The 25997-nt window shown below is 31.8% G+C and overlaps 3 protein-coding genes across 5 annotated transcripts; 2 read left to right on the top strand and 1 right to left on the bottom strand.

The window, feature by feature from the left end:
- The first annotated feature begins 1353 nt into the window (after nucleotides 1-1353).
- On the top strand, nucleotides 1354-16489 carry LOC111414010 (Guanylyl cyclase at 88E). 2 transcript variants are annotated; one of them, XM_071199869.1, is made up of 10 exons: nucleotides 1354-1536; nucleotides 2601-2797; nucleotides 9174-9455; nucleotides 9877-10082; nucleotides 10135-10527; nucleotides 10583-10787; nucleotides 10841-10987; nucleotides 14289-14421; nucleotides 14484-14960; nucleotides 15018-16489. In XM_071199869.1, exons 2-10 carry the CDS (start codon nucleotides 2630-2632, stop codon nucleotides 15494-15496), a joined length of 2490 nt encoding a protein of 829 aa, XP_071055970.1. In that variant the 5' UTR covers nucleotides 1354-1536; nucleotides 2601-2629; the 3' UTR covers nucleotides 15497-16489. The 2 variants fall into 2 exon arrangements, with proteins under 2 accessions (XP_071055970.1, XP_071055969.1); XM_071199868.1 differs by having other exon boundaries at nucleotides 14484-16489.
- Nucleotides 16380-17917, bottom strand: LOC111414015 (ETS homologous factor-like). The gene is made up of 4 exons (XM_023045161.2): nucleotides 17867-17917; nucleotides 17070-17174; nucleotides 16840-17011; nucleotides 16380-16788 (listed from the first exon to the last, which is right to left on the bottom strand). The coding sequence occupies exons 2-4, from the start codon at nucleotides 17103-17105 to the stop codon at nucleotides 16478-16480; spliced, it is 519 nt and encodes a 172-aa protein (XP_022900929.1). The 5' UTR covers nucleotides 17106-17174; nucleotides 17867-17917; the 3' UTR covers nucleotides 16380-16477.
- A 483-nt stretch (nucleotides 17918-18400) lies between these two features.
- LOC111414027 (uncharacterized) lies at nucleotides 18401-25169 on the top strand. Of its 2 annotated transcripts, XM_023045175.2 has the most exons (3): nucleotides 18401-18594; nucleotides 18674-19346; nucleotides 19406-25169. In XM_023045175.2, the coding sequence occupies exons 2-3, from the start codon at nucleotides 19139-19141 to the stop codon at nucleotides 25138-25140; spliced, it is 5943 nt and encodes a 1980-aa protein (XP_022900943.2). In that variant the 5' UTR covers nucleotides 18401-18594; nucleotides 18674-19138; the 3' UTR covers nucleotides 25141-25169. The 2 variants fall into 2 exon arrangements, with proteins under 2 accessions (XP_022900943.2, XP_022900942.2); XM_023045174.2 differs by having other exon boundaries at nucleotides 18401-19346.
- The last annotated feature ends 828 nt before the right edge of the window (nucleotides 25170-25997 follow it).

Genomic DNA, 25997 nt, shown 5'->3' on the forward strand with positions numbered 1-25997 from the left:
ATTTGCTAACTAATATTTGTAAAACTTATTAAATCTTTTTGTTAAATCAACAGAATCTCGGGCAATTTCAGCTTAGTTATCCGAGTTCTTGGAAAAATATCATTCGTGCTCATGCAAACACTGTTATTAATTTTAACTCTATTAAAACTAATGTTATATTGACAAATTTTCTTTGCAAAAAAATCATTCAAAATCGGCATTCACGAAAATTTTTCAACTTTATAATCGTCCTCAACAAAAACCTCCTCTCCAACTATATTCGCGTGTTCGTACTATGTTTTCCTAAGATGTTAATAAATCTTTGGATGCTCCAATTGATAGCTTTTCATCAACACTTTGTTGTGTTTCCTCTCTGTATAATTAATTAAACAAGAAGTGCAAGTTATTGTTTGCAACTTCTTGGCTTTTGGTAATTTTGGACTTTTCACACAATCATTACAAAAAGTTATTTCATGCAACACATTTCCCTACTTATGTGGAAGACAGAAGTTAGGCAAAAGAGAGTTGTAAGAAAGCTCAAGTGCAGGTTATCTTGAAGAAATATTCTTACCCAAGAATAGAAGCAAATTATTAAGTTAAATTGTTTGCATACTTCAAAATTTGTACACGTCCAAACATGATATCGTTGACTTCTTAGATATGTACAAACTATTTGATGAAATGAATTTGGTGTTGGAGTGAAGCTAAAACCAAAACATCTTTTGCTACTTTTCTGGCAAACTTCTCTTCAAATGGAATCCAGGCAGAAAGAACAGTTGACATTTGTTTTACTTAAAATTAATAAAATTTTAATTAACAATAAGTGTTAAGTTTAACATAGTTTTAAGTGTTATTATACGTGGGAAAGTTGGAGATATAATTTCTTGCAAAAGGGGAGGTCTAAAGACGGTTGGAAACCTCTGGTTTATGCGGAGATAGGAACGAGGATGGGTTCTAAGTGAATTCTCGCAACCTGTCACTACCAAGCGTATTAAATCTAAAACAGGGAGTCTCCCAACAGAATTCTAATCACCTTTATAAACTTATAAGTTATGATACTACAAGGCTTCAATATTATTTTGCATTAGCAGTAAATCAAGTTTAAGTTTTCGTTCTTTTATATTTTTCTATTATTTTTTTTTATATTTGAATTCGATGCATTTCACTTCGTAATAAAATAACTCTACATTCCACGTATTAATACTAAAAATTTTAAACAACACCGAGGGGGTTCCCTTTTCAACATCGTAACCTCGTTAACCTGTAGCTGTTGGATGTACGAAAAAAAGATTAAGCGCAAGCGCAGGTTCGTTTATCCTGCGTCCTCCTGAAGTACTCCTTTCAGGATGATCCAGTATTGCGAAAGCTCTTGGTGTGATCGCCGTCTAATTTTGCGTTCAGTCGTAAAGTTCGCGATGCCAACAGCTTCATTAATTAAAAATAATCAAAAAAAGTTTTGCGGTAAATTAAAGATACATCAAAAATGCACATTTTAACGAGTTTTCAAATTCGACTTAGTTAACAAGTTTTTGTGTCAAAAATCGTCAAGTTAATAAGGTAAGTGTTTAAGCTTCTCTTGTGTAATGCATTATAGAGTAGTTTAGTTTGAGGAAGTTCATCAATTTCGATTCAGCTGTTCATTTTCGCTTTGGTAAATGTTTTAAGGATTCTATAGTAATTAGTAAAGTCTGGAGGGTAAAGAATCGGTTGGAGTTTCTCCCTTCCAGAGTTCATTATCATTGTGGCAGATTCAAACTGAAACGTAATCTGCTTGAGTACTTGTTGCTCTGACATCGATTTTACTGACAACATTTTTTGATAATAAAACCACTTGGTACTCTATCTATGGTACTCGGAAACGCTCGTAATTGTGCCGATTATAAACCGATTATTATTAGTGGTTGATTTATAAGCGTATTCATTCGCAAAAGGAAGAATCCAATTTATTTTTAGAATGAATCCAAAAATGATTTTAAATTGCGAGTACGTGATAAAGAAGACGTAAAGTATGACGCAAGGTGTTCAATTAACCACACATAGAGTATACGAAAAATTCCTCATTTAAAGTCTTTTATATTCCAACGTCGTTGTTGATACACACCTCACACCAATGTTTTACGTCAAATGCTTCTTACTGTTTAATTATATCCTCATTTTAATTATATTTTTGTTGCATTACCATAATTATTTTTATACACTTACTTTTAAAATTAGAAGAATTTATCTGAATTTACCTGAAGGATTGCAAAGATTTTCTTGACAAATGAAATTTTCTCGGGACAGAGAAAATCTTCGTCGCCGTTCATTCCCTATAAAAGTATCGTGACATTGAGAAGATATTGTTCACCGTAAATTTGCATTTACACCAAAACCCAGAAATGACTTCATCCACTTTAGTCAAATAAGCTCAAACCTAATTTAAAATCCTTTGTATTCTTTTCTCATCCAAACGAATGAGTTTCTAAATTTCCATTTTCTTTTTTTTTTTTTTATTTGATATCCCTATCATCATACTTAAAACGAGGAATAGTATCAGTTTACGTTGTAAAAAATCTCTCCCGAGAAAATCTTTATAAAAGCTAAAGCTTTTTTATGGATGTTTTCGATCGTCTTTCTTTCAGAAAAAAAGGGGCGACAGTTAAGAGCTAAAATGTACGGGTTAATATTGGAGAATATGTCCGAATACATCAAACAGACGTATGGAGAGGAAAAATGGGAAGAAATAAGAAGAGCCGCAAATGTGGAACAACCCACGTTTAGTACTCATCAAGTTTATCCCGAAAATTTAATCCCAAAACTTGCAAAGAAAGCCATTCAGGTGAGATTAATTAAATTAATTAATTCCGATTGAACAATCAAAAACGAAATTTTATATGTTAAATAAATCTTTTAAATATCATAAATTATTTTCTTTTGGAACATTCCCAAAGGATACACTTTTTATTCTCCCACGCATTTTTAGGACAGTTTTTATACCTTTTATCTCTTTATGCGCGTGTATTGATCAGGAAGAGTTTGGAAACACATGCCCTCGATACCCAAAGAAAAGGAAAAAAATAAAAAGAACTTTTGGGAGACAATTTAAAACAATCCATTTATCCGACCAAAATTCGACCTTTTTCGCGTTGCGTTTGTGGAAATATAGAAGGGAAAACAAATTTGTAATGCCACAAAAACATTTTTGCTTGGAACTTTGTTAAAGCTAGTTAATTAACTTTGTCAACTTTAACAAGGAAAAGTAAAAAAAATTTCATTCAAAGTTTATTTAAAATTTGTTTGGGTTTTTATCATTAATTGTTTTTGTTGTTCATCGTGGTATTAATTCATTTCATTGTATGTAATCATTATCAACATCATCTTGATATAGATTAAACTTGACAGAAATTCTTGTATTAATGAAATTAACTAATAAATCCATCTCAGATCTGATCTTATCTTTCTGATTATTTATTTTCTTTTTGGCATCACCAAATATTATACGCCTAAGAGAGTCAGTAAGACAGTTACATTCGTAATTGCATTATTGGCGTTGAAATGGCGAAGTTGAGTTTATTGCCAATTTGTTGTAAAGTATATTTTTTCAACAATTTTCGATTTTGCTGTCAACCGCATAACTCATTAAATGTCTTTTTTCTTGCTCTCTGCTGACATTTTTCAAATCTACGGCTTTTGTAGATCAAACATTTAAAAGTAGACATATTCCGATTAAGTGGAATAAAATAACCGGTTCTGAATACAGATTGTAACTATTTTCATGAAATTTTCGATGACGATTCTGCAGAGTCCAAATCACCAATGAAGTGTTGGATCTCATCGTTGAGGTCGGAAATAATTCGTGGCATATTGACATAAAGGTGAGATTTCACCAAACCTAAAAGAAGAAATTGCACGGGGTCAAATCGCACGATCTCGGTGGCCAGTTGACATCGGAATTTTATCCGGAAATCGTTCCTCCAATAAATGAATTATTTCACGGAATTTCAGTAATTGATAGCTGTCAAATTTCAGAGCTACCACTTGCACCGAATAAAAATAGCGCAAAATTTAAATCGGGGTATGCTATTAGACATAAATGGTCTTTCTATTTTCACTTTTTTAATTTATTATTTTTAAACCATTCTTTTGATTTCTTTAGTCAGGATAGAGCAGTTTACAATATAGTTTGAGTGTTTTTTAGGGTATTGTAAACATTTGCTGGGATGTATTGTGTGCTGACGTGATACCAACATTTTTTGGAAAGAATGCATTTCGATCACATGTTGGCGACGTTAGGTTGTGACACTTTTGTAATTGCGGTGGCTTAAACATAACTAATTGTATCGTTCCATGTAGGTTCTTGAATTGAATGTGCTCTTTTATGTCAAATTTTGTTGCATAGAACAGGCATATCATATCAAAATGAATTAATGATTGCCAACTTCATTAGTTTCTAATTTACAGTGTTGATTGGAAAAGATGGGAATTACTTTATAGTTGGGACCATATCAGCCTTATTAGAATCAGAGTTGAGTCGAATGCGGACGGTCAATGTCAGTGCACGTGTTCTAAACAAGTATTGCGAGTCTCATAACCAGTTTCGTTTCACGAAATCAACCGTGTTTACAATTTTATATATTAATTTAACAAAAATAATAAATCATCGATAGAAAATATATCGAATATATATAGAATATATAGACCGAATCAAGTATGTATGGGAGAAAAACGAGGATCCAATCAGTTATCACCTCTAGAAGATGATATTCATAAACGATATTCTTTTAATCCAGATCTCTTAACGCAAAATAGGTTCCATGTTCTTGCTAGTGAAGACAACAGTGATGATATTAATGACAACTCTTTGGAAAATAATTTCCAAAAAAGTCCTAAAGTACCTCCTCCTATCTTTCTACATAACAAATCAAACCATAAAGAAATTATCAATGATATCAAAGCGCTAACCACTGAAAAATTTACAAGTATTATCAAAAATAATTTACTAAAAATCAACCTTACGTCTATAAACGATAATAGAACTTTAACTAAGTATTATACAGAGAAAAAACTTGAATTTCACACATTCCAAGATCCAACGAAAAGAACTTTAGCCGTAGAGTTGCATAATGTTCCTATATCTCTAACAGACACTGAAATAAAAGATGAATTGACTACTTATTCATTACCTATAATTAGTGTTACAAGACTATTAAATAAAGTGAATTACAACTACACCCACGTCAGATGAGAAGAACTACCACTAACTCAATTCATAGATCCACTTTCCGAACATCAGATAATAATGTGTCATTTGCCAACATAACCCAAAAAAATTTACCATCCCAAAACACCAGTATTCCAAATCCACCTCCTAAAACATCAAATAAGTCCGAAATGTCTACCATTGTTACATCAATCATGAACCTCCTAAAACAAATCATTACACCACTAATTTCGCAAATTACAAATAACTTATTGAATGAATAAATTATGGGGGCCTAATCTCCCCATAAACGAAATCAAAAACATCACTATTTTAAACTTTAATGCGAATGGTCTGAAGAAGCAATAAAATTTAGTATCGTCTTTTTTTTTCTCGTTATAATATTGATTTAGCATGTATCACCGAAACTCATCTAGTTCTGGGAAAAGAGTTCCGAATACCTGGCTTTAATATCTATAGATTTGACCGCACCTCTCAAACAGCTTCAGGCGGTGTAGTGATACTAATTAAAAGCACATATAAAAATATATCCTCGACCTAATCAAAGAAAAAAGAGGGGTCAGACGTAATTGGCAAAAAACACGTAATCCTGACTTAAAGCAGAAATTGAATAAACTGATTCATACCATTACTAAAGCTTTAGAATCCCATCGGATTGCTAATTATCAGAATCTTCTAAACAATGTGGGTAATAAAGATCCGGCAATGTGGACAACAATAATAAAAATACTGAGAAGGCACGAAAAAATTTCTATAATTACCCATGACGGAAATCAATTCTCTACTGATGAAGGAAAAACTGAAGCTTTTGCTGATTATCTTGAACAAATTTAATTAACAATCTACCCAATAGAAAGTTTCCAGGGCATGAGCTTATACCAAATCTAATTTTAAAACACCTCCCTTCGAATATTACTAGCCACTTAACTGATATCTTTAATTCATGCTTAAAAATTGGTTACTTTGCAGTGACTTGGAAAAAAGCTGAGATACTAATGTTTCCCAAGCCAGAAAAACAGAGCAGTCTTATATCTAATTACCGTCCTATAAGCCTTTTACCGACTCTCTCAAAATTGTTTGAATAAGTTATAATACGAAGATTTCAGGATCAGCTGCTGGAAAGAAATTCGGCGATCCACCAGTTGGTGTGTGTTACAGAATTCATTGAGAAAGGTTTTGAAAATAAGCAATACACCACTATCGCCTTTTTAGATACAACTAAAGCCTTTGATACAGTTTGGACGGAGGGATTAAAATTCAAACTATTGTATCTAGGTCTAGATGACTATATTACCGCAATACTTATGTCGTATCTTCACGAACGAACTTTTTGTGTGGGAACTAATGGGACCTATTTAGATACAAGATGTATTAGAGCAGGAGTTCCTCAAGGAGGTATATTGTCACCAACCTTATTTAATATATTTATACATGATATACCGTGCCAAAGATGCAATGAAAAAGCTCTGTTTGCTGACGATATGTTGATTATGACCTAAGGCAGTGATTTGGAAGAAGCTATACAACAGCTACAAGATGCTATTAACGACGTGCAGAAATGGCTTACTAAATGGTCCTTACACCTGAATGAAGACAAATGTGAATCAAAGATCTTTACGTTACGGCGTTACCGAAATCCAACACGCATTGTAATCAATAATATAGAACTTCATTGGAATCCTAAAGACAGAGCTGTCAAATACTTAGGCCTACTAAATAATCGAGGCTTTAATATGATTCTTGCGAACCTCTGCGCTGTGCAGCAAAGTACCTACTCTTAAACGAAGAATTTTGAACTGAAAGCAAATAATGTGGCTTAAAAGTTGTTATTAGCAGGGAGGATGAGGGGAGTCAACCTGATTATTTTTAAGCTGACAACCGTGGTTAGAGGTACACTGTGCTAATAATCAATAATATTCTAAAAACACAGAGATTTTTTCACACAAATAAGTGGTATGCGTAATATGTAGCTGTACAGTGGATGTCTTGGCCATATACTAGAATGTCGTCTTCTGTGAAACAAGCGAAATGAGTCGCTATTAAATTTGTCACAGATGTTATTTTCAATCCTAATAAGGAAGCTAAGATTTGTAGCAATATCACGTGCACCAGCCAATCTATTTTAGCACAAAGTATCTATTAGTCTGATAATGGATTATCACTATGCATAATTGTGTAATAATCTTAAACAAAGAATCTTTAAATTCAAAGTTAAGAATGTCGCTCTGAAAAGGATAATCACCAGGGAATGTATACAAGGTGGAAGGTAACCGGGTCATTATGAAACAGTTTTATAAAACAACTCATTGTTGCCAAAGCTATTAAGTACTAGGAGATGATTCTTTTTACACTAATGCGTAACATAGTGATTGACGTAAACTATAGTTGTATACTGGATGTTTTAGCCAAATACCACAAAATATGTATCTTTGGAAATAACACCTACAAGGAATTAGGTAAATATCAATTTTAAAGCAATTCGTACCTATATAATTCGTAGGACTTTGAGTCCTTTAACCATAATAACAGGATTCTCACCAGAATTAGAGCAGTATTACTACAACATGAGACTTGGAGTTTATTGAGTAGCTCAGAACAACTGGAATTAAGGACACGCTTTAAGTTGCATACTAAGTTAATGAAAAGTTAATGAGGCACTTAGTAGCATATCTGACACATAATTTTATAGAAGAGGCAAAAACTAAAAGTTGAAAATTCCTCTATATAACTGACTTATTGTTAGTGAAGAACAATTTTAACTAGATTTGAATTACTTCCTTGAGTTCTGAATTGCAAGTTTCTATAGGATACATACAGTGTGTTAATTAATTATCGTACCCGACGTCATCGTTGCAAGTATGCAACCAATATCACAGTATTGGTATTGCAATACGCAAATCGCGATATTGGTTGCATAGTTGCAATTATGACGTGGGCTACGATAATTAATTAATACACTGTATTTGCTACATTCCCAATAATCAAAGTGTTTGAAAGATTAGAATCATAATAAATGTATAGGAGTTTCACAGATATCAATGCAACTATTGATTAAATTAATCTTTTCAGTCTATTTTAAATTTATTATATTGTATGTATATAATCAATTTTCATTGAACATCCCACTATTAAATGTTTACACTCCACGCCTTGTAATTACAAACCGCAAATTACAACGCGAATACAACATCACAATCAGCAATAGACAAATACAACTTCATTATTCCAGCTAACGTAAAAAAAACTTTAAATGTATCCATTCTAGTTAACTTTGTCGTATCTTTCACAACTTTTATTACATTAACCTTAAACTTTGTTCAACTCGGCTTCAGTTTCATCGCCAAATTCCACACCGCGATTTTCACTTAAATTTTGTGATAGCAAAACTTATATTTTATGTAGTTAAATTAAAACTGAGTTGTAACTCTATTTCTGTACTGATATAATAATATAATACAAATCTTTATTAATTTAATTTTAACTTTATCATTTTCGACTTGAAAAAATTCTTGAAACGCTTTTAATTTAATCAACCGTGTTTGGAGATAGGAAAAGTTTGAAATTAGTTTTCGACTTTTAATTTAATCCTTTTTAATACTTAACACGTGTCATAAATTTACGTTCGCCCATTTATTTTTAACGGATCAATTTCGTGTGTTTTTGACACGTTATTAGGAAGGGAAGGATATATATTATATTCGATGTCATACTCCGAAAATTAATACTTATTTCTACTTAAATAAATTAATTTTACGAATTTTTCTTTTTAAATAAAACTTAGAAAGTTCATTCAACCTTTTTTTTTTATCTTTCCGCTCAATTTGAACCTATACAAGTATAATAAATTGGTTCGACAGCTTCGTTGAGTTATAAGACCCAACAAATTTATCTGCAAAATTCATTCTGATACAAGTTTTTACAATTGATTTATTTTTATTCGATTTATTTCCCCCATAAATTTGATTTAATATAAACTAAAATTGATTGTTTTTAGATTTTAGAGACAACTGAACGGGAATTTTTCGATCAAATGGGAGTATTTTTCATCAGTTTCGTTAGTCAATACGGTTACGATCGCGTTCTTTCAGTCCTTGGGCGTCACATGAGAGATTTCCTAAACGGCTTGGACAATCTTCACGAATATCTAAAATTTTCTTACCCAAGAATGCGCGCGCCAAGTTTTATTTGCGAAAATGAGACAAGACAAGGACTCACGTTACACTATAGAAGTAAAAGACGTGGGTTTGTTTATTACACAATGGGACAAATAAGAGAGGTACGTTTTTAACATTTTTAAATTATTTAAAATTTAATAAAATTCCCTAAAAACTATGTCTGCAAAGAGTTAATAAAACTTTATTAAGCAAGAAACTTTTTACAACCGTTTCTCAACGCCGCGTGCTTTCTACATTCAGTTAATACTCAACCGGGTGTTTCTCTTCATTTCTTTTTTACGACACCACGCCAAGAAGGAAAGAGTATTTTTAGGCTCTTAAATCGCAAAACAAAGCCGACGATTTCGCAGTCGAATAGTCGAGTTCCATTAAGTTGATTCCGTGCGGGTCTACCGAAACGAATACTATCACGTTTTCCCCCCCTTCGGTTATGGACTAAAAGCTCTCGAACTTCAATCGGAAATCCCTACGAAGAAATTTAATAAGCGTGATTTTTTTTTATAAATTTCGTTCCCGATTTAGGTGGCGCGCCATTTTTACCATAAGGAAATGCAAATTGAGTTGGTCAGGGAGGAATTACTCTTCGACATGGTTCACGTCACGTTTCAACTTACTTTCGATAACAGAGCTTTTACATTAGCTAGCTTGGCGATGACACGTGAGGAGAAACATTTACCAATAAGCGCATCGGTTTTATTTGAGATTTTTCCATTTTGTATAGTTTTTGGGTTCGTAATTGCGATTTATTTTAAATTTTATTTAATTAATTATTGTTTATAGTTCAGATATGGTTGTTAGAAGTATTGGAAATTCTTTAATGGTTATATTGCCAGATGTTGTAGGAAAAAAGTTAACGAATTGGTTCGATTTGGTTCGGCCGTTAATTGCGTTTAAATTTCAAACGATTTTAAATCGTACAAATAACATTTTTGAACTCGTTTCGGTCGAGCCTGTGTTAAATGATAGAGTCGATAATAAAGAGCGTAAAGAGGTCATTTTAAGCGATGAGTTGGACGTAGCTGAAGATAAAAATCTTCGTTTAAAAGGGCAAATGATTTATATGGATAATTGGAAGATGATGATGTATTTAGGAACTCCAGTTATGCCGGATCTAAATTCGTTAATTAATTCTGGGCTGTATATTAATGATTTATCTATGCACGATTTTAGCAGGTTTATTAATTAATTATTTTAATAACATTTTATTAAAACAATTTTTATTGAATAGAGATTTAATGTTAGCTGGGACGCAACAATCGGTTGAATTAAAACTTGCTTTAGATCAAGAACAGCAAAAAAGTAAAAAATTAGAAGAGTCAATGAGAAAATTGGACGAGGAAATGCGGAGAACTGATGAGTTATTATATCAGATGATTCCTAAACAAGTTGCTGATAGATTAAGAACGGGCGAGAATCCCATTGATACTTGTGAAGTAAATTTTTAATTTTATCCTTTTTGTTTGATTTAACGATTTTTATTTTTTAGATGTTTAACAGCGTATCAATACTATTTTCAGATGTAGTAACATTTACTGAAATCTGTAGTAGGATAAGTCCAATGGAAGTTGTTTCAATGTTAAACGGAATGTATTCGTTATTTGACACATTAACGGAAAGAAATAAAGTTTATAAGGTAATTAAAATAAATCTGAATCATTAATTGCACTTTAATTTTTGTTTGTTAATTTATTACTCCATTTACTCATTTAATTTTTTAAGAATCTGTTCCTTCACCAAACTAGGTTATCTATTCAACAAATGGATTTCAATAAGATACAATTCCAAGAAAAGAATCACTTTTACGTAAGACTCGGTTAAACGCAATGAGATCCTATAACATAATTGATGGTTCAATTTCTCTCTAAGCAGAAACATTTTGCGTACAACCAATAACTTGTTGACAATATCAGGTCCATTATGACCTGAATTTTTTGTATGGTAGACTGTCTCCTTGTTTTCTGTGGTGGTAAATTATTTCAATTGCAAAAATTGGCAATTAAAGTTTTAAACAATCACATGGATATTCCATCTTATTTCAACAACGTCACTTTCACCAAAACCTACATTACATGGCACCTAATTAAGGTTTAAGTTCTTCATGTTTCCTATCAAAGATTAACTTAACATCTTCAAGCACACAACTATATCCAGGTTGCCATACTTTCAATCTTTGACAACAATTACGGCATGTTCTAAAATCTCGAAGCAGAAGATTACACAACAGATGATTCAAGATGACTCAACCCGAACAAAAGTTTTTGTGAAATTAGTGTAAATAGAATAACTTGGCCGTGTTTGTCTATAGAGGAATGTAATCAGTTTAAATATTTTAAATTTACCAAGTATCTCTTCTTATCGAGCATCTTGTATATCTACGTTTTAATATCAGAGTCCACAACTACTCTATTGGGTGGTTGCGTCATTACCCGTCATAACCAATTAGCAAAAATATCCCTTAAGTACAGTCTTAGTATTTATGTGTTCGCTTCTTATTTGGCCTAGTAAAGGGTAACCAGAAATTGCTCGAACAGTAGTTAACTCTGTAGTCCAGAGATGTCGTTTGCTTATGGTGTCTTTCATACTTAGTTCAATGACGTATGTCATCACCGGTCTTACAATCGTCTCATAGATCCTTACTTTACTTTTTGTTTGTAAGTATTTGTTCCTATACATTACATCCCAGGGATACCGCAATACTACCACTGCATTTGTAGTCTGTGTGTTCTGACTTCTTCTTTCAAGTTTCTACTGCTAGTGATATTTACTCCGAGATATTTCAACTGGTTAACAACACTTTCTTGCTTCTTCGAAATTTCCATAGATGAAAACTACATCGTCTACATAGTATTGATCCTTATATCCTTCTTCCATTATTACATGTGTTTGAGTTTTTCAGTTTCTACTTCATATTTTTCGTATGTTATTGCGACCGATCTATTCTGTAAATAGGGTCTTCGTTTTTTCGTAACTAGATCCTTCACTTCTTGTATGAACTAAGACTTTGTATTGGGTCTTGCACTTCCTGATGTCACTCTTCTTCCTAATGCTTCATCTACTGATTTAATTATATTTGGGTATAGTTCTTCCCATGGTGTTTTAGTGGCTTTTATAACTACTTCAATAAAAATCATGTTATTGTATGTGAAATACTGCTCGAGACTCAATATGCCTCAATATCACATTTATCTCGTTCAACCTTACATTGAATCACCTTAGATTTAAATCCTCTTGAGTATTATCCTTGGGAAGACAGAGACTAAAACAAAGATTGTTATCATTAATCTTATTATGCTCATTTCCACAAATAATTTCTTTCATATTGAGCTACAGAGCATTCCTTAGTTTTCTGAACACATAAAAGATTTCGTGTGCTGCGAAATATCCCAAATTAGAGCAGACTTAAGGATAAAGTTATGGCTATGGTTATATCCTAACCAAACAACCGCTGTAATCTTACAGAGACTAAAGTCTTACTGTAAGTCAGCTAATCCTTGGCAGCAGATGTATTGTCATTGGAAAAGAACTCCTTTTCGCCTAATGACATGGAATGGCACAAATGAATTCTTTCATCTATCCGAGCCATTTGGTATTCTCGCCTTATAGCGACTTTCTTTGAAAGATTGATCTGGAGCCTTCTTCACGTGATTTTTTCCCAAGTCCATCTATCTCAATAGTGTTTGATCCTGCATGATGAATTCAGATCCGACTTGAAAACAATTTGGAAATTTTCTACGTCTTCCTGCTCATGTTGTTATGGGATTGTAGTTTAAGCAGCCATCCTCCTTCGTAGATTTAAGTACCTGTTGACCTTCCAGGTATTGTTCTTCGTGGGTAAGTATCTATATCTGTGCGGAACGATCCATACATATCATCTTGTCGCCTCGTACAACTACGGAGTGCGGTGTTTTCAGAAATGCACAGCTCAGGCGTATCCAGATAACCAAATCTTTGAAGATAAAGTGACTTTATTTATTTACTTTGCGAACTCATTGTATTTGCGATATGATGTATTTATCAAATATTGTCACAGTTCTTAAACGAAGTAGGTTGAATATCCAAATAGTGCTACTTCTAATCGCAGCATTGTGTTCCTTGAAAAGCTTACTCCGAGGTGATTCGCAACGACATTACGAATCGAGAAATGCATTCGACGATAATTTGATATGGGTAAAGTTTCAAATAATTCGAACTTTGCACATAAAGGAATAAATTTGCCACAATTCATCGTACGTGAAATTCAATCTTTTTAGCATCTTGGGTCTTCAATATATATTTTCAAACATAACATAGACTTAAACGCATTTTTAGCGATCCCGTATCATTGCAAATTCAATCGTAGAAAATTCCAGCAAGCAGTAGTCTTAGAATTGTATGAAAATAATGATTTACATCCGTTTGTGGCGTGATTTAGCCATTTATACTCAACCAGCGGATCAGTTTCTCCATAAATTTATCGTACTTTCCCGTCGGTGAAGCGTTGGATCGAATGTTCCACACTTCAGTCCAGCATTTTGAATGTAATGTATTCACCACGAAGTTGCTCTTCGTTTCAAAGCGGTGAACTATCTCAAAGCAAACTGAGTTTTGATATTCAAAAAGATTGTTTTATTACAACAGTTGTTGGTCAATTAGCAAGTCGAGATTTCAAACAACATTTTGATTAATTAAAAGTATATTTCCAAATTAATGTTGACCTCGACAGCTAAAAAAATAATTTATTTTTACAAATAAATATGTTGTATTTAACTGGCTCCTTCACCAAAAATATTAATCTAAAATGTATTTCTGTTTTGTTAATTAACATTTTATTTAATTTGTTTTTCTTTCTTTTTTGTTTTGTTTTTTAATCTTTAATAGCGGCACTTCATTACACCAAACATAAAAACCATAATCACTCATTAAAACCGGAAGGAGTAAACCATTTCCACGCTTAGGTTGAAACAATCGGAGATGCTTACATGGTCGTTTCTGGGGCACCCGAAAAAGAAGTAAATCACGCTGAGAAAGTTTGTAATATGGCTTTAGATATGGTGAATGCAATCACAGACTTAAAAGATCCATCAACGGGTATAATAAAATATCTCAAATACTAAATAACTTTAGTTTTAATGTTAATTATTTAATTTTAGGTCAACATCTACGCATAAGAGTTGGAGTACATTCAGGCGCTGTAGTTGCAGGAATCGTAGGATTGAAAATGCCAAGATATTGTCTTTTCGGTGATAGTGTTAACACAGCTTCAAGAATGGAATCGACGAGCGAAGCGATGAAAGTACATATATCAGAATCAACGAAAGATTTATTATCGGATTCTTATAAAGTTCAGGAAAGAGGTGAAATCCAAGTGAAGGGTAAAGGAGAGATGAAAACTTTTTGGTTAGAAGGAAGGTCATCGAGAAATTCCCCCCTCATATCATCACCAATACCAAAGAACGACTTTAAAACATCACAAATTGATATCGCAACTAGACCAAAAGATGGAAAAAGTGTTGCATATTCACCGATAACTTTTCAGGATGTTGCTAGGAGGAGCATTGTGAGTTCTCCGGTAAAAACGATAAGTTCAAGAGAATCTAGATCGAATTCTGAAGGAACTGTTATGACCGGTAATGATCCTGGTGATATTTTTGGTTCGGTTATCAATGTAGCTTTAACAACTTTAGGAAATCATGTTGAAAGTAAATTAAATGAATCAATAAGAAATGAAACAATAAAAAATGAATCAATAAAGAATGAATCAAAAAAGAACGAAAAGAAAGAAGAAAGTTGGGAAAATGTTGCAAAATTTGTAAAAAAAAATAAAATTCATAAAGAGACTTGTTTATATTACAAAAAAGATGAGAAAGCAAATGGAAAATCGATTGAGAAACCCAAATTTGAAACAAAATCGGTTTTAAAAGAAGAAAAAGAGAAAAGTGTGGTGAAAAAATCGCCAAATTTTGGTTTGAAAAGTTCGACTAAATCGAAAAATTCGCTTAGCGAAGGGAACATCGCGGTCTGTATGATAAACTCTGCATTACCAAACAGTCAAAGTCAACCTTTTGATACAAATAGCAATAATAGTCAAGTTCAGGATCAGTGTTGTTCATTCGGAGGTGGAAATAGACATAAATTCCATACGAATGCTTGTAATGTTATGTAGATACAAATTTATAAACATTTTTTGTAAATAGTGTTTCTAATTTCTTTTGTTTGTTGTACAGGGTGAGGCAGAATGCAGTCTATGATTTGAAATAAAATCGTAGTATTAAGTCTTTCAAAAAAGTTTTCAGCCACTCTTCTCAGTATATCTTGCGAAATTCCAGCAAAAACATCATCAAAGCTTCAAGGTCGAACTTTGTATACCTCAGCTTTGACGTATCTCCACAGAAAAGTTACACAGATTCAAATCTTGGGAAGTGAAACATCCATGAAACATCCCAGTAACACATCTTGTTAAACCCAGAAGGCTTTTGTGTCGTGCTCCATTTTGAGGCTCAAAAAGCTCTCCAACATGTCAAAATAACAAGCCGAATTCACTGTAACAGCTAATCCTTAGGGCCAAATAATGGCTATAGATGACACATCGCACCAAACTGTTGCTTTGAGGCTGTAAAGTTCTTTGATGCATTACAGGGTTATCAGATGCCCAGTATCTGTATGGTGAATACAGAGAACGATATTGCATTTTGTCCCACCCTGTATAATGAGTGTTCGTGATTTATATTCATCAAAATCATCTAAAAAAATAAGTATAATTCAAGAACGTTCATATTTTTGATGAATCGATGTCAATTTGGAAATAAATAGGAAGGTTTAAAAATGTTGTTTGGTGATATTCTTAAATTAATTAGTTTAATCGATTTATTTATTTGAAAAATGCGTTTAACCATGAATTATTTTATTTACTTACATGTAACATATCAAGGCATTTCAACAGAAAATAAAATAAATATATGTTTAGTAAATACTAAAAAGTATCTTATCTAATCCTTTTTTCAATGATGACGTAAGTTTATCTTTTTTTTTTAATGAAAGAAAAACTGTTGTAGAGAAAATATAAAAATAATTTAATATATAAAAGATTATAATAGTATAATAAATTAAAATGATTGCTTATTGTAAAATAAACAATAAATATTGACTAAATTTTTAACATTCCATCTTTCCAACCTTTCGCATTCGGCCCAAATTTGTAAACTAATTTCTTTTCAGGGACAGCTTCGAAATTTCCTTGACTATAATGATATCTAATTGCTCGAGAAAATTTCCCAAAATCCATTTCTTTTTCTCTATATGTTTTCGGAGTTCTTTTACCCCACAATTTACTTACTTCCTCCGGTTTTATAAACTTAAATAATCCCCGATCTATATCTTCCCAACGAATCAATTTTGGATTTGTTTTGGGATTGTGTAAAAGGTCAACGATAAAATTTACAATTGCTGGGTTATGAGCTAATAATAAACAAATATAATAATAAAGTATACATTAATAAAAATGTCTACCTTTATGAAGAATTTTCTTTTCTTTTTTAATCGGAATCTCAACTTCCGATTCAGAACCCGTTGATTTCTCTACAAAATCATAACATGAAATATTATAATCTTCGTCTTCACTTCGAGTGAATGTGTATACTTCAGCGAAGGGATCATTGTAAAAATCATCACATTGATACACCTAGCACAAATTATTATTACTATTATTATATTCCATTTTAATTATTTAATTTTCTTACCGGAGAAAATTCTTCTCTAAAAAAACTGGGCAACATTTCAAACCGTGTGGTAAAACCTAAATGACACACCGCGAATATCGGAAGTTGCCTTACGCAAATATTATACTGAAAATCAAATATTTAGATTTTCAAAGCGACTTATCACCGTTTTACTTTATTTTTTCTATAGTACATTTAATAAGAATTTATTTTGGGATAATAAACGCATACAACATAAAATTTAAGGATAGTCACCGCCGTTAGAACAATACAGTTTATTCACTTCTTATTTACGTCGACATAAATGTTTATATTATTAGTATTATTACGTTTCCGTACATTTTGCGGTTTTTGTTAAAGATGATAAGATGTGGTTCAAAGAATTTGTATTAATAATTTGTGAAAAAGAGTCAGCACTAAAAAATTAACTCAAATTTTTGAAAATAATCTTTAGTTTTTAAGATATTCAAAATCTTTTTGAATCATTTCGGTTATTAAAAAGTAACTTTTTAAGGTTAATATTCTTTTAATCTTTTTTTTTTTTAATTTTTATTTGTTAAATTTCTACGAAATGGCGTTTGTTTATAGTAAATTTAAATGTAAACATTACATGTAAAGTATTTAAAATAGCGCAATATAAAATATTTGATTTAATTTGAATTTAAATTTATTTTTGTTGATTAGCGCCATCTACCAACAAACGTTTTTTCTAATTCTAGTGTCAATTAAAAGATGGCGTTGCTAACATTAATTTGTTAGATGAGTTAAAAATAATAATTATTAAAATATAACAAAGTTAATTGTATAACTCCACTCACCGTAACCGACGAACATGCTACTTTAATCTTCGGAAACGCAGGAATCACTGAAAATCAAATTAATTAATTAATCACTGAAATCCAGTTATTTAAATTTTTTCCATACCCAAATCAGATCCAACCTAATAAAACACCTGACTTTCCAAATCTAACTTATTCACATTGAAACTTAACCAAACTACACTTTTAAAGTATTAGAATTAGATTAAAACTTAAAAATATTAAATTTGTACTTAGGAGCCATGTTGACATGTAACGTGAGTACGGCACAAACTATTTGTAGTCACTAGATGGCGCTATCCACAATTAATGAATTGAAATTTTGCATCTAATTCTTTATTTTGTTCATCAGTATAGTGTTTGATAGTTGTTAAATGATTCTTGTAAATTTTTGATATTTTTAAAAGTAAATCAATAATTAAGTTGCTTTAATTAATAATTGTATGAAGTTTTTAGTAAGTACCAAGAGATGGCGCCAGAGAGGAATTGTCAATAAATTTTCAGATTGAAATTTTCAACAACCCAATTACTTTTTAATTATTTATTAAACATCTACTTAAAGTATTTTAACCGAACAATATACATTGAATATATCACCGTTTATCAGTCAGAAATAACTATCAAGTTTGAAACCAATAGAGTTGAACAAAACTAGTCATTATTATTATTAACTTAAGCCCTTCGAAGGGTTAGGGTAAATATAGGTCCTTGATGAACCTTAGTATTGTGTAAGACTGAATTGCCGTTAGGACGGCCCGACTGTCCGTGAAAATGTTTATCGATGCACCTTTCTGTCCCTTTTTCTAGGTTCAAAACGATGCAGAAGTTTGTAGAAAGAATTTCTGATTGAAAAATGGTTATGTCCGAGCTGAGGAGCCATTTAATGCGGCTATTTGGTCCACTGATGCCCATACCTACTCCGGATCCAACTGTCTCTACATAATTATCTACAAACTGTACCTACTCTTCTACGTCTTCAACAAGCATCATCAAGTCTTCCATTAGCAGTGTCTAATCATTTGCGAGCAGTAGCAGCTTTTACAAACAGCCAGTAACCTTCTACAAACTGTATATAGTCTTTGAAAAGCTGTTTTTAGCCTTTTAAAAATAGTACTTTTAGTTCTTTAAAGCTATATATTGTCGTGTTAGTCTTGTATTGGTTGATGATTGGTTGTAAATGTAGCACTCAACATATTAACTAAACATTACAACCATAGCAACTTAATTTTTTTTCAATAAATATTTGTCACTTCAAATTACCATAAAAAAAAAATGAGTGAATCTGAATATTCAAGAAATATAAAAGGATCATATGATTTTCAACCTCAATATGTAAAAGAAGCAGCTTCAATATGGAAAAGAGCGTTAATGATCTCTTGTGAATCAGTTTGGTGTACAATTATAATAGCGGGAAGTGTTTTTAGCGTCTTAGAAAGTCTTTATCGATCAATACGTAGTGCTTGTTATGAAAGAGACGTTCGTAAGTACTCAATTATATCTTCTCATAACTCCAATAATAATTACTTTGTATTGTTTTAGCTTTATTCATCGTAATTGACGTAATATTCGGCATTGATATTGTTTTGTACCTTTCGTGCTTATGCGTTCCAAAATTGAATATTCCCGAGGTGAATTTGGGGTTCCGATCAAAATTAACGGTAATTTTCGAAATCATATCGTTACTACCGGTGCATCTTATTATCCCAACTGAAACTCAACGAGAACGAAACGTTTATTGCGTTTTTCGGGTTACCAGGTCGTTAAAAGTCGTTCGTGTGTTTAGTTTTATCTCATCAACGGGGAAATATTTAACAAAACCTGGATTAGTTGTTGCGATACAATTGCTTTTTACAGCTTTTTTTGTTACAACGTTAACTCAAGCGTTATATTACAACTGCAGATTGCTTATTTATGAGATCAAAATTGGCCCGTATGATGCTTCGGTTCTTTTTGAAAATATAACGTTAAATTTAATAAGTGGAGGAAAAAGTGATGTTCCTGGAGATGTTACTTGGGAATTATTTATGTTGATAGGAGTTATTGTTTCGTTGTATTTTGCTAATGCGCGCATGGCTGCTTTTGTGGTGGGAGCCGTTAATGGTTATACTCAAAGGGTTGAGTTTAGGCAGCGTTATTCAACGGCTATGCAAAGATTTTTAAGTTATGGAAATATGAGTTGGTTGGTGAATAACACAAATGATATCTTTGAGGAATTTTGGAAGCAAAGGGGTGGGTATGAAAGTACTACGGATTGTTTAAAAATTTTACCCCCAACTATAGGGAGCTTTATTCAGTGCAATATAGCTTACCCCGCTTTTATACATTCAAGGATGTTTAGGAGGATGAATTACGTTTTTTTGAGACATATCTCCCAAGCGATTGAAGTGAGATATTATTTTCCGGGGGAATATGTTTATAGATTAAATCAACACAAAAATAAAATGATGTATTTAGTTCGAGGTGTAATCCAAGTCTTATCGGACGTGGATGGTATCACGCCACTTTTTCAATTTACTTCCGGTACATGCATCGGTGATAGCACGTTGTTTACCAGTTATAAATCGACGACCGTTGTCCAATGTAAAACTTATTGCGAATTTTACGTGTTAAAAATGAAACATTTTCAAAGGGAATTATCTAAATTTACACAAGAACAAACGTTTATGAGAAAATTGGTGCGAAAACGATACAGAAACGCAATGGAATTGAAATCTTTGTGGGAAAACCACGATGGAAATAGCAAGGATAGGCAAAGTAGATACGTTTCAACGAGTTGGTTAAAAAACACTCTCCACCGATTGATGTCTTCCAATAAAAATTCGGTTTTACAACACGAATTTCAAAATATTCATTTAGTTAATGAATTTAAATTGAAATATTTTGATATGAAAATATTTACGGCTTTGTATCTCGATACTTTAGCGATTGATGATAGGTTGTCGACACATAAAGAAAGGTTGTTTATAAAACGTACCTTTCCAATGTTAATTCAACCAAATTCTATTGGGGCTTATATTTGGGAAGGAGTCGTAATGACATTTACGATTTTATTATTAATTGCAATGCCTTATACGGCTTTTGTGTTAGAAAAGATGTCATCTTGGTATATGCCGTTAAAAAATATTGCGACAGCAATTTTTTGGTTCGATATTCTTGTTATTTTGAGTACGAGCATTAAAAATCGAAGTGGGTATTGTTATAATTATAAAGATAATGTTATTGCTCGGTTTCAAACTGTTTCTTTTTGGTTAGCGGTGATAGCTTCGTTCCCAATGGAGATTTTTACACCAATTTTTTTATTTAAGTTAAATAATAAAAGTATCGTTTTGATGCACGTTAATCGGCTGCTGAAAATAATAAGATTAGTTAGATACGTTACTGATCAACAAAAAAATTATAAATCTAATTTATTACTATCGTGGTTATTAATTTTAACTTTAACTCGATTTTATTGGATTTACCTGCTTTATTTTATAATGAGTTATTATTGTGATGATACTTTGAAGGTGAATCCAATAGAAATTTTTGTTAATGCTTTCTTTTATGCAAGTAGTGTGCCCGGGATAACATCGCCAGATCATTGGATTTTTATTATATCGAAATATGTTATTGTAGGATTGTGGGTTTGGATAACTTCAGGAATTTGCGCATCAATAATTTTGTATGAGAAAAACATCTTGGATGTGCAAGAGATTAGTTTCCAATTGATGCAACTTGTTAGCGAACACAAACTTAATTTAACCTACGATAGATTGCAAAATTATTTAACAGCCCAATTTTTAGATAACGCAACTCTTCATTTCTACGATTCGAAATTTAATATCTATTACTCAAAACACTTCAAAGGTGATGTTATTTGCAGTTTAGTTTTAGATAATATCGAAAAAGCGACGTGTTTGTCGATTTTCGATGAAGATGTTTTGTTGGAAATTTCAAGAAACGCACATATAAGACTTTATCCTTCCGATGAAATTATAATTCAAGCTGGAGATGTCGCCGACGCGATTTATATCCTTAAAGAGGGAAGTTGCGATGTGTTCCACCGTGATGGGGATTTTATGAAATATATTGATGTCCCATCGGAGCTAAATTTAATAGAAAATATTTTTAAGACGCCTTCAATACACACCGTTATATGTAGAGCGAATTGTGTGGTTATTATAATATTGAAGAGTGATTTTCTTTCGATTTTAAAGCGAAAATGGGATAAATGGTTAGAAATTAACGAGATTATTAATAATTCCAACGATATTAAATCAGGTTTATATAATCTCGGCGAGTTTAATCATCAAGAAATAAGAATTAAATCAATGCTCATTAATATTACTAAACCTTGGAGTTTTAAAGTATTTAGAAATGTCAATGTGATTGGGAGCTTTGAAGAATATGATTATTATCATCCGTTCGATTCGTTATTAATGTTTAGTTTTATACGATTTTTTTTAATGAAAGTAACTTTTCACCCGGAAGGTAAATTTTTGTATTTTTGGGAATCACAAAGGATTTTTTTCGCTGTCTTATCATGTTTGGGATCATTTTGTGTCCCCATACTAAAATCGAAGTCAAAATTTTATCTTATTTTCCTCGATGTAACCGCATTAATTGATGTTTATGTCCGCTTGCACGTTGGTTATTATCAAGAAAATGGTGTTTTAGTAACGCACCCATTAAAAACATCGGTTCATTATATAACTCACGGATTATTAATCGATTTATTAGGAATACTACCAGTTAGATATTTTTATAAATATTCCGTTATTACGGAAGTTTTTTTTAATTCATCGCGATTGCTTCAATTACACCGTTACATCCAATTTTTGAATTATTGCAAAAATGATATATTAAAACCCACGAATCGAAAAACAACGATCTTGTACATCCCATTAATTTTGATTTTAACCAACATCCTAGCTTGCACGTTATTTTTGTTAGAATGTAACATAACTGAAAATGAAAATAATTATCTCACAAACAACTTAACATTAATTGGATTTAAATGTAACGATCATTCTTTATTGGCCTCATCACACTACAAAAATAAAATAACCTTATTCGACGCCCATTGGTACCTACTTTGGGTTTTAACTTCTTTAATGACCGATCGACACTTTATTGGGTACTCGATAAAATCGACTCATTCTTTTATGGTTCTAGCTTTGGTGAAGGTGTTTTCGCTTTACATAAACGTAATGATTTTTTGTAGGATTTTTACTTACTTTTCGTTTCGCGATACCGATTTAATCGAAACCCAAATTTCAATGCAACATTTGAAACGTTGGTTAAATCAAACCGTACGCAGCCCGAAACTAACGAAAACGATGATTGATACGCAAAAGTTACGCTGGGAACGAAGAAATCACATGAGAATGTCGAAATTCGTCGCGCCGTTTAACCCCGTTTTAAAAGCCGACGTTTTGGAGGAATATTTTTCGAAATTTTTTTATAATGAAAAAAGTCTTTTTGGTAAAGATTTTAAGAAGTTTTATCGAAGTATGTTGAAACACGTTTCGATCGATGTTGTGATTAAAAAAGGATTTCTTCAAACTATAAACGATATTGATGATGAGTTGTATATTCTTCTTGATGGGATGGGGGAGGTTATCGCCGCTGATGGGACTAAGTTGGCTTCGCTTGGTAATTCGAGTTTATATGGAAATTTAACCGATGAAGATTTCACCAGGTTAAAAGTTAGCGTAATCGCAGTGACTAACGTACAAATTTTGAAGGTAAAAACGAAAATTTGGAATCAAAAGATTATGTTTTATCCCGATTTAGAAAAGGAATACAAAAAATATCGCAATAGATGTTTGTTTTATATTAAAATGAATCCTGAGGAAGCGTTTTTAAAGAAATTAAAGAGGATGAAAGAAATTAGTAGTGCTACTGTACCACTTATGATGGGGACAACGTCGATAAATACGCGTTTATCGAATATAATCGCAAAAACTTATTTATTTTTTCCTTGTTATATCGGAGTTTTAACAGATATGTATCAATTAACAGTCATGGATTTTTCAACTTGGGTTTATTCGATTCAATGTTTTTGTGATGTCGCTTTCGCCGTTGAAATAATAATGTTGGATCGTACATCGGTATTAAATAAATACGGATTTAAAATACGCGATTTAACGGCCATTAGGAAGAAAAATAGAAAGAATACATTTTCGAATTGGATTCGATTATTTACTGTATGGCCTTTTGATCTAATTGTTTTTCACATACCCACAGCTAGATATCCAACAATGATAATTTTCCTTATTTTGAGGTTTCCAAAATTGTTAAGAATCTTTTTATTCAACGATTATTTATTAAAAATACGAACGGGATTCCTCCCAAATTTATTTTGGTACCGGATGGTTCATATTTTTGGTTGGTTAATTACGTTTCTTCAATGTTGCGTTTTTATGATGAGTTTTATGTGCTATATGGAGGTAAACATCAACGTGCATGTACCGAGTTGTCGAGAAATCTTCGATTTACCCCCAAACAAAAAATTTTCTCTTTATATACGCTACATGTTTATATTAGTAAAAACTTACGCGCAAATGCTACAATATTTATATTACCCAATTTGCGCTAATACTTATGTAATGTTCACGATAATGATGTTGGTGATGAACTATTTATTTTGCGTTTTATCCGCACGAACTTTCTCAACATTTTACGAATGGTTTGTTATTAAATGTAGGTATTTCCACCTGTATGATCACCTACACAAATTCTTAAACTACGAAAATGCATCCGTTGCAATAAAAGATCAAGCTTTAAATTATGTAAAAACGTTTTGGTTTATACATCAAGGAGAATACTTCCCAAATTTAGTAAAAAATGCAACGCCGTATTTAAAAGACGCTCTTTATAACCACGCTTACGCCTTTCTTCTTTATAAATCGGATGTATTTGGTTCATGCCATGAAGATTTCCTTCGACAAGTTGTTCAAAAATTGGATAGTCGCGTTTATTTAGGCGGACAATTTATACAATACGCTGGAGCTATTGATTCTTGTATGTATTTTTTGTATCATGGGCAAGTAACCGTTTTGGATGATAACAAAATTGGAAAAGATGCCAATATAATTTGGTTGAAAAAAGGAGCATCTTTTGGAATTGAAGCTGGGTTATTAAGAGGAACACGACATAAATATTCTTATCGGTGTGTTATAAGATGTGTCATTCTCAGTTTATGTCTCAACGATTGGGAATATTTGTTAGAATACTTCCCAGCTAGTAAAGAATTTATTTATACTACCATTAAAAGTTATAACGGAGTATAATTAATAAATATAAATCATTTCAAAACTTACTTATTTTCTAATAAATCTCTTAAGAGTACAACAAAAAAATAGTAGTGTGGATTAAAGAGAAAACAAAATTAAAATTAAAACCAACTCTCCAACAAAAAAATACAAATAAAAAGCATATAAAAATTATTGTTACTTATTTAAACAACAATACAAAACATTAACGAAGTAGCCAAAGAAACATTAAAAATATCGATATCTTTCCTACAATAAGAGTCATGCGCAAATTCTATACTCATTTCTGATTATAATATAAGTGACAACTCTTCAAAGAGATCTCCTAAGAAGTTTTTCCATGTTAAAAAGATCGATGTTATTAATTTCAATGTACCTATTCACAGATAAAGAGATCAACATTTTTAACTTACGCCACAAATTTGCTTTCCCTAGGAAGATTAATAATGTGAGCTGGCAATCACTTTAGAGTCACAGATTCACAGAGATTTACCTCTTGTTAATGATATTCATAGAGACTTCACTAATATCATTCCAATAGCTAATAAAATTTCCAAAAATAGAACTTCAGTCACTTTGAAGGATGTTAAAATTTTAAAACAAAAAGTTAATAATAAAGATTTGATTGCAGGTTTGGTTATTATCCCTAAAGAGGCTTATATCTCCAAAACCTATGAATTTTTTAAACAGAACATCAAACACAAATTTCTAATTTTAATCTTCATTGGGAAACTTTAAAAAACGTATCATGTTGATGTATTAAAACACCATCTGAATCGGTTAGTTTTTTAATTTTTTCTTTTAAACCTTTTAAATCGCGTAATTTCGCTTTAATTTCCACGTTTCTTAACATTTTAATTAATTCCCGCGTAAAA

Source organism: Onthophagus taurus, chromosome 11, assembly GCF_036711975.1.
Source record: "Onthophagus taurus isolate NC chromosome 11, IU_Otau_3.0, whole genome shotgun sequence".
NCBI lineage: Eukaryota > Metazoa > Arthropoda > Insecta > Coleoptera > Scarabaeidae > Onthophagus > Onthophagus taurus.

What these genes read in the sequence shown, in the direction of transcription:
- LOC111414027 (XM_023045174.2), top strand. Translation starts at nt 19,139, where the DNA reads ATGAGTGAATCTGAATATTCAAGAAATATAAAAGGATCATATGATTTT. An exon ending in TTGTTATGAAAGAGACGTTC is followed by an intron (nt 19,347 to 19,405) that starts GTAAGTACTCAA and finishes GTATTGTTTTAG; the next exon opens with CTTTATTCATCGTAATTGAC.
- LOC111414015 (XM_023045161.2), bottom strand. Translation starts at nt 17,105, where the DNA reads ATGTTGCCCAGTTTTTTTAGAGAAGAATTTTCTCCG. An exon ending in TTAGAGAAGAATTTTCTCCG is followed by an intron (nt 17,012 to 17,069) that starts GTAAGAAAATTA and finishes AATTTGTGCTAG; the next exon opens with GTGTATCAATGTGATGATTT. An exon ending in AAAGAAAATTCTTCATAAAG is followed by an intron (nt 16,789 to 16,839) that starts GTAGACATTTTT and finishes GTTTATTATTAG; the next exon opens with CTCATAACCCAGCAATTGTA.
- LOC111414010 (XM_071199868.1), top strand. Translation starts at nt 2,630, where the DNA reads ATGTACGGGTTAATATTGGAGAATATGTCCGAATACATCAAACAGACG. An exon ending in CCATTTTGTATAGTTTTTGG is followed by an intron (nt 10,083 to 10,134) that starts GTTCGTAATTGC and finishes TATTGTTTATAG; the next exon opens with TTCAGATATGGTTGTTAGAA. An exon ending in AAAGAAATAAAGTTTATAAG is followed by an intron (nt 10,988 to 14,288) that starts GTAATTAAAATA and finishes TTCCACGCTTAG; the next exon opens with GTTGAAACAATCGGAGATGC.